Genomic DNA, 8,546 nt, shown 5'->3' with positions numbered 1-8,546 from the left:
CCGGGGTGGGTCAGCCAGTTGGGCACCGTTTGACTGTCAACATAACGTCGTTGGTGAGTAAACATACGTTCGTGAGGAGTGGCATTTGTGGACGTGCAGAGCAAAGAGCGTATGGAATTCATTGCGTCAGGAAGAGCAACCTCCCATCGCTCGGGGCCCAGTCCTCTCGATTTCAGCGCCAGAGTTATGGCTTTCCAAATAACTCCATTATACCTTTCCACCTGCCCGTTTCCCTGTGGGTTGTAACCCGTCGTTCGACTAGTTGCTATGCCGTGCTCTAATAGGAATTGTTTTAGCCCGGCCGACATGAAACACGGCCCTCTGTCTGAATGTATGTACGAAGGTCTCCCAAACATAGCGAAGACGTCAGAGAGACATTTTACGACAGTGCCCGAGGTCATATCCGAGCACGGAAACGCGAAAGGGAACCTTGAATATTCATCAACAACGGTGAATATGTATCTGTTGTCTGTCTCGGTGGGCAGGGGCCCTTTGAAGTCGATGTTTAGTCTCTCGAAGGGGGAAGTAGCCTTGATCAGTCTGCCAGATGCCGCGCCAAAGAATCTGGGTTTTAGTTCAGCACAAACAGGGCATGAAGCATTCATTTGTTTAATATCTTCAACAGAATAGGGAAGATTTTGTCTGCGTACGAAATGTGCCATCCTGGTTACCCCTGGGTGGCACAGAGACACATGGAGGTCTTGCAAAGCCTGACTGATTGTTGCCGAACTGTAGACCCGGGAGAAGGTATCTGCAGCAGGGTTTTCCTTCCCGGGCCGGTAAACAATGTCGTACCTGTAGCAGGCTAGGTCTATCCGCCATCTCATAATTTTTTCATTCTTAATTTTCCCGTTATTTTTCCCATCAAACATGAAAGCCACGGATCGTTGGTCCGTAACGAGCGTGAAGTGGTTTCCCAGTAAATAATGTCTCCATTTACGCAGCGCTTCGACGATGGCGTACGCCTCCTTCTCTATTGCCGAGTGTCTCTGCTCGCTTCTAGAGAGAGTTCTCGAGAAGAAAGCGACCGGCCGCCCAGACTGATTAAGTGTTGCAGCTATGGCGTGATTTGAAGCGTCGGTCTCCACCACGAAGGGCACCGAGCTGTCGATCGATAAAACCACGGACTTACTGATATCATCCTTGAGATCGTGGAAAGCTTTTACGACAGCGGCATCTGGTGGAAAGTTTTTGCAATGCACTAGGGGATGTATTTTCTCGGAGTATTGCGAAATCCATCTTGCATAGTAAGCGAACATCCCGATCACCCGGCGCATTGTCTGCAAGTCCTGAGGTGGTGGAAGCTCACGGAGCGGGCGCAATCGCTCAGGATCAGGCTTAATTGTGCCGTCAGCTATCGTGTAGCCGAGAAGGTCAATTGACCTTGCCGAGAATACGCATTTCTCGTAGTTGAGAGTCAGATTATATTTTCCAGCAATGCTCAAGAATCTGTCCAGATTCCTATCATGTTCCCTCTGATCCCTACCGCACACTGTGACATTATCCACGTAAACAAAAGTGTCTTCGAGGTTTTCATCTGAGATGATGTCGTCCATAACCCGTTGGAAGCAAGCTACTCCATTCGTGACACCGAATGGTATCCTTCTGAACTGGTAGAGGCGCCGCCCTGCCTGGAATGCAGTGTACGGTTTGTCTTCCTCTCGGATGGGAATTTGATGATAGGCGCTTCGCAAGTCGATGGTACTGAATACCTTATAATTGGCCACGCGTTCGACCATCTCATCTATGCGCGGCAGGGGTAGGCGTCGAGTTGGGTGAAGCGATTGACCGTTTGGGAATAATCGACAACCATCCGTCTCTTATGGTTCTGACTGCTGGTTACTAACACCTGTGCGCGCCATGGCGAATCGCTCGGTTCTATAATTCCCTCCTCCAGTAATCGCTTGGTTTCTGAAGTGATGAAATTCATGTCAGCAGTGGTATATCGCCGCGATTTGATCGCTATCGGTTTGCAGACCGGCGACAAGTTAGCGAACAGCTGGGGGACGTCACCTCCGCAGTGGTCAGCGCATTTAAAATTAGACGAGGCTTGCTTCCTCCAAAGGGTATTTCGATGCTCGTGTGCTGCTTGAGGACATTATGACCCAGAATTACGTCTGCGCACAAATCACGAAGCACCAGCACCTTTACATCCCGATGCGTGTACCCTTTTACGTCCAATTCAACATTGCAGTACCCTCGTACGCGGGATTGTAGTGAGGTGGCGGCCATGCATACCGTATTGTCAGTCGGGTGGATTACCCATTTCCTGCCCTTCACTAGCGAGCTGTTGACGAAACTTTCAGAGCTACCGGTATCAATCAGTGCCTCAGCCATATGCCCGTTAATTCGCACGTTGATGATAGCCTTGGATAGATTCCCCGGGGAGGCTGCAGTCAATTTATTTTGCGAGTAGAGAGCCGCAGAAGTGGGTTTATTCCTCCTTAGGGTAGATTTACATACCCTGGCATAATGCCCTTTCTTGTCGCAATTCATGCATGTGGCATCTCTGGCTGGACATTTTTGACGAGGATGCCTTTTGTACCCACAAAAGAAGCATTTACCGACCGGAGCAGTTGCTGAGGAGTTTGACGAGGTCTGGGTATCCGGCTCCTCGGGTGTTTCTCCATCCCTCATGTCTGGCTGTGTCTGTGCCAGTGGGGTTCCTTGGGTTCCCATCGTAGCAGCGTTCATGAGCAGCATCGGTGTCCCAAATGACTCAGATTGCTGCTGAGCCGTATCCATCGCTCGAGCCTGATCGACTACCTTGTCAAGAGTGGGTTGCGCTTTCTCTAGTAAGCGTTGCCGTATGTGGGCTGATCTGAGTCCTTGGATGAATGCCTCCCGTGTCGCTTCCTTTCGGTGTTCCTCGGCGCTTACGGCCCGGAAGCTGCAGTCTTTTCCCAGCTGATTCAGAGCTTGCAGGAACTGATCGATTGTCTCCCCGGCTGCTTGCTTGCGTGTGTTGAGAAGATGTCGTATGTATACCTCGTTCTTGGGCTTCACGTAGAGCGCCTGCAGTACGTCAATCGCTGCTTCGTAAGTGCCGCACCCCGAGAAGAGCCTGTACACGCCGGGCGAGACATGATTCACGAGGGCGGCAAATTTGTCAGCTCCCTCCGCGATGATGGTCAGATAGTGTGAGAAGGAGCAGAACCAATGTGACCATTTCATTTCTGCGTCAGTCGTGTTTGGGTCTGCGTCGAACCTCTCTGGTTTGTAGATCTTGTCCATCTTTGGTTGAGAGAGCCGAGAAAATCAAATGGAATAAATTGAAATAAGAGCGAGAGATGAACCTTCAGAGTTTAGGCTTTATTCCATTTGATTGGAGCCGCTTCTGTGGACACACCAGGAAATACAGGTTCAGCTAGGAGTACATAAGCAGAAACGTATACATGTGCAGTTAACCATTGCAGACTAATCCGCGTAAGCACGGAGTTCGATATAATCTCCATTCTCACCAGTCAATGAGCACCTTCAGTTAACGAGCATCAAGTGGACAGCCGATGTCAATAGCAATGCCCCGGGGACAATCACTCGTGCCGCAGAGAGACCTCCCCTTATACGCGAGACGCACAACATGTGATCCCGCGTCATGTCCCTTGATTCACGTTAATTCACCACAGTTTCCTATTCTCTCATGTGCACGCGTTAAGTAATATTCACAAGACAGAAATAAAACCCAATCGTGTTTATACACCGCACAGCGTTTAACAACAACTGGAAGCAAAAAGTCATAGCTAACGACACGGATTCTAAATAGCCAGCGCCACAATGGTTAAAGGGAATCCCCAACGGAGCACCGAGGCCAAACACCAGTCTTGGTGAGGTTTGTGGTGGAGTCTGCGGGCCTACGGGGAAGGGCATGGTGGTGTGGGAGTGGTCGGAGTGGTCATCGTATCTGCAAGGGATATAAGGTGTGCGCGCCGCCTGAGGTGTCGTAGGAATGCAGTAGTCGAACGCGGCTTGTGCGTGTGCATACGTAATAAAGGGGAGCCGCCGGGCAGAGTACGGCCGCGCTCGCGCTTGTGCAACACAGCCCGGCTCGACTGTTCCTCCGCTCGCGTCTGCCTGCTAAGCATCTTCCATTCAGTACATTACAGTTGGCTGACGAGGATCTTCGGATCGGCGTGTGCAGGGCGGTAAGTAACCCGGGCGGTTCCAAGCTACGGAGCCAAGGGTCTCGCCAGCACGAGCATGGCAGAAGGTCGGGGCACGGCGCACGGACGCGTACCCGTGTTCGGGGGAGATGAGTTCGAGTTGTTTTCTGAACAGTTAGGTTGCTATTTTCGTGCGAATGATGTAGAGGATGAAGAGAAACACAAAGCGATCTTGCTCGCCTCGCTATCAACGGAGCACTACCGGCTGCTGAGTGATTTGGTGGCTCCAAATAGGCCCAGTGATGACGTGCTATCCTTTCACGACATCGTGGCGAAAATGAAGACCCACTTGGCGCCAGAGAAGTCATTACATCTCGCGCGGTTCCAGTTCGATCATCTCGCTAAGGGTGGCGAGGAGCGCGTTGCGGACTTCGTAGCACGGGTGAAGCATTCGGCTGTGCCGTGCAAATTCACGACAGAGGAGCGTCCGGCACGGCTCAGAGATCGTTTTATTTCTGGTCTGCGAGACGCAAAGATGGTAGCAGCCATCCTGCGGTTGACCGACATCACATTCGACTCGGCGGTCGCGACTGCTTCGTCTGTCGAGCAGACACTCACGGATGTCCGCACCATTGCTGGCCAGGACGTAATGAGTAGCTCCAGCTGGGGCATGTCGGCTAATCCCGAGGTCCACGCGGTGACCGCACAAGTGCCGCAGGTCGCGCAGCCCGGAGTCCGCGCGATGGCTCAAGTGCCGCAGGTTGCACGCGCGCCTAGCGGTGCGGGACGAGGGCGCGCACCACAGCACGGTCGCACCGGGAGCGAAGGGGCACCGCAGCACGGTCGCACCTGGAGCGAAGGGGCTTTCCGGGGGTGCTGGGGGTGTGGGGGTCCGCACCTGCGACAAATGTGCCCGTATAAGAACACCGTGTGTTTGCATTGTCACAAGGTGGGACATTTGAAGCGTGTGTGTCGGATGGCGGGGGCCTCTGTTGGGGTCTTGGATGACGAGGTGCGGGAGGACCCCAGTGACCTGGAGATCGGCCTGCAACCGGGGCATGACGATGCCGGCGAGCCGGAGCAGGAGATGCAACCACGGTTGAGTCTGTTTTCCGTTGGTTCGGAGATGATGACGCCTTTCACGGTGGAGGTCGAAGTGAATGGCCAATCGACTGTGTTTTGCGTGGATACCGGGGCTGCGGTGTCGGTCATGGGTGAGCAGGCGGCTCGTGGTCTTCGCGGTATTCGCCTGGTCAAGATGGCCTTGTCGTTATACACGTACACCGGTGAAGCGATTGCACCGCTTGCGAGGGCCGACGTCTCAGTGCGCTACCGAGATCGACGCGCCCGGCTCTCGGTGTTCGTTGTACGAGGGGAGGGGCCCGCCATTTTGGGTCGGGACTGGCTGGCGCACCTCGGACTGGATCTCCGGTTCGTACCTCCAGATGTGCCTGTGCTCTCTTCGAGGCCTTCGTCGAGTACCGAGGGCGAGGCTCTGGCGGCGGGGGCCGCGTCGATGCAGCGGGAGCGACCGTTCATTGCTGCCTGCGGCGGTGATGTGCGGTTCGGGAGCGGCGAGAGCCGTATCAGCTCTCGCGATGAGTTCCCGCGCTTCGGCAGCGTTCGTGAGGCAATGCGCGTCGGTGTTGTTCAGGCAGCTTCAACAGGTGGCGGTGAGCCCGTGGTGTTAAAGGGAGTCGCGAGTCACAACATCGAGTTGACAACCAAGAAACGGACTCGTGATGTGGGTTGTGGGTTGTTGTTCATGGCATATGTGTTTTTCCTTGCTCTAGTGATGCAGTTTAACGTTGTTGAAATAAATGCCAGCAGTTCTCGTGTGAAAGTGGATTTGGCGGAGATCAGTCAATGGGGTTGGTATTATGATCAATGTGATGTGGGGGTGAATAAAAAGGTTGGGTTGGCCTTCCATTGTCCCGGGCCGCAGGTAGTTGCTTTGTCATGTGCTGGGAGTTTATCAAAAGACCGCGCTGTACGGAAAAGTGAGTTTGCAATGCTTCGAGTGATGTTCGTAGTGATTTATAACGAGCCTATGATTGCAGTGTAGTTTAAATGGAATTGCTCCCGTCTAGCTGCCGTGTGGGTCTCGGAGATCGACTCGGAACCAAGACTGGTGCCCTGGTCGGCGTTACCCCCACCTCTGGTTGCGAGCGCAGCTCTCTGTGTTCGCTCAAGGCCGTTTAGATGGGCGTTGGCGTCTCAACTGATTGTGGTGCGTGGGTTGTTTTGGAGCATTAAGTGCGTACAGCCAGCGGCGCTGTTCAGCGCCCCCGGCCAAGGTCGATCAAGGCTGGTGCCACGGCTTCCAGACAGCGGGCTTCCGGCCTCGGAATGTTTATCTACGTCGGGTCTGCCTGGGGGGAGTGGGCCGGAGGCGTTTGATGGTGACGGGGGAGGTTGGCTCGAAAGATCGCCACGACCTCGGCGAGGGCCATGTCAGCATTAGCCGCCTGGGGGCGTTTCCGCTGGGTAGGGTTGCTGTGTTTTTTTTTCGCCTTGCTGCTTCATATCGGTAACGCGGCCAGAGTTTGGGGGGTGCTGTGTCTTCGGAATCTGGTCGGGGCAGCTCCATTAACCCGCTTTCACGCATTATATGATGTGGTGTGCTGTTATACTTCGCTGTTTTCATTTTATTTTCATGGTTATTCTACCGAGGTCCTTCGTGTTGTTTATGCTTCTTATAATGGTGATCATTTAATAATCATAGTTTTAGGGGGGAGGAGTGTGATGGAGTCTGCGGGCCTACGGGGAAGGGCATGGTGGTGTGGGAGTGGTCGGAGTGGTCATCGTATCTGCAAGGGATATAAGGTGTGCGCGCCGCCTGAGGCGTCGTAGGAATGCAGTAGTCGAACGCGGCTTGTGCGTGTGCATACGTAATAAAGGGGAGCTGCCGGGCAGAGTACGCCCGCGCTCACGCTTGTGCAACACAGCCCGACTCGACTGTTCCTCCGCTCGTGTCTGCCTGCTAAGCATCTTCCATTTAGTACATTACAAGGTTGAAATCAACTTTAATAACACACACGATACAACGTGCCCGGCGAGGCCAAACCTTCCACGATACAGCGCCCCTGCACGGTAACCCCGTGCACCACGCTTGCACGACGGATTAAACCACGTACTGTACTGGTGTTACCACTTTTTTTCTTCTTTTTTTTACGAGGTCATTTATCTACTATCATGCTTGGTGTTATAAAGGAAGAAAGTAGGTGACAGTACATGGCTTCAAATACTGAGGCAGAGTTCACAAAGTTCAACAAGAATAATGGTCACTTAACCTGGAGGAGGTCACATAAATCATGTACCAGTCAGTCAGATATACTGAGACCATCACCGGGAAGACTGCCCTCCGGTCTCGGGATTATTCTGCCCCATGACAGTTTCTGCAAGCATTGTGACCACAATATGACTCTAAGCATCCAACATAAAATCCTTGAAGTGTTTTGGCTTGTAATGTACACAGTTGAAGCGTCTTTGTGTCCAGACAGTTGGGGACACCGTTGGATGTTCCTCACAGGTGTCGCCAATGGTTTTGGAGTAACCAGGTCTACAGGTGTCAAGCCTCGGGGATGCATCAGAACCTAGGTCTGGTACCTGGCTACTAGGGATTGGGAAGGATTCAGCACTGTCGGCAGGTGAAGATAGCTCATAGGGGATTAATGGGGGGTCTGGTGGTTTTGTTGCTGGTTGGAGGCATACGTCCTCGGTTTGTTGAGCAACACCATATCCCCGATTGCGAGGGAGTGGGAGCGTATCCTTCCAGTAGTCTGGGACTTTGAGGCATTCAGACTTTTTCACCCGATAAGCTGCACTCCTCAATTGGGACCCCACAAATTTACGTATGGTGCACCAGGGTCCATCGGTGGCAGAGACGAGGTAGCAGTTTCTTGTGCATGACTTGTTACGATCAGAGTACAAATATATCAAATCACCAACTTCCACTGACACATTGGGCTTGACCGTCACCACCGCCTGCCATGGGTGCCTTCCACTTCTCACTATGGGGGTGGTTAATGGAACGAAGATGGTGTTGGGCTTGTATCATTTGTAAGTCCGAGAAAGGGATTTCTTGATTGGTGAACTGATCCCGCTGGCACCACATCTCTCGGGCCGAGAGTCCCCGTGCACGAACTCGTGAGTTCATACTGGCGGTGGCCAGTGCGAGGGTTAGTGGAGTTACTGGTCCTCCCATCGGCTCCTGTCGTAGAAGTTCTTCTTCACATTCCCGAACTGCCTTCTCGGCGATGGGATTCTTGTTGGGATTTTTAATGCGACCAATCTCGATGCACATCCGGTGATGTTTAAGAAGCTCATCGTGGACCAGACGTGTGAAGCCAGGAGCCGGATCGGTGCGGATGACAGCAAGTGGTCCATCCAATGGCCGGAGCTCTATGCATAAGCGGATCAAGTTGTCGCGGAGAGTGATGTGTT

General features: G+C 53.0%; 1 protein-coding gene across 1 annotated transcript; it reads right to left on the bottom strand.

Annotated features, from left to right (window-relative positions):
* Positions 1-1,962: 1,962 nt before the first annotated feature.
* LOC147020883 (uncharacterized) lies at positions 1,963-5,121 on the bottom strand. The gene is made up of 2 exons (XM_085896614.1): positions 3,462-5,121; positions 1,963-3,337 (listed from the first exon to the last, which is right to left on the bottom strand). The coding sequence occupies exon 2, from the start codon at positions 3,232-3,234 to the stop codon at positions 1,963-1,965; it is 1,272 nt and encodes a 423-aa protein (XP_085752740.1). The 5' UTR covers positions 3,235-3,337; positions 3,462-5,121.
* Positions 5,122-8,546: the final 3,425 nt, after the last annotated feature.

This window comes from Eptatretus burgeri, chromosome 9 (genome assembly GCF_056783735.1).
Source record: "Eptatretus burgeri isolate ZD-2024b chromosome 9, Ebu_testis_v1, whole genome shotgun sequence".
Taxonomy (NCBI): Eukaryota; Metazoa; Chordata; class Myxini; order Myxiniformes; family Myxinidae; genus Eptatretus; species Eptatretus burgeri.
Note: the sequence above shows the minus strand (reverse complement) of the source record. Positions and strands in the feature narration are given on the sequence as shown.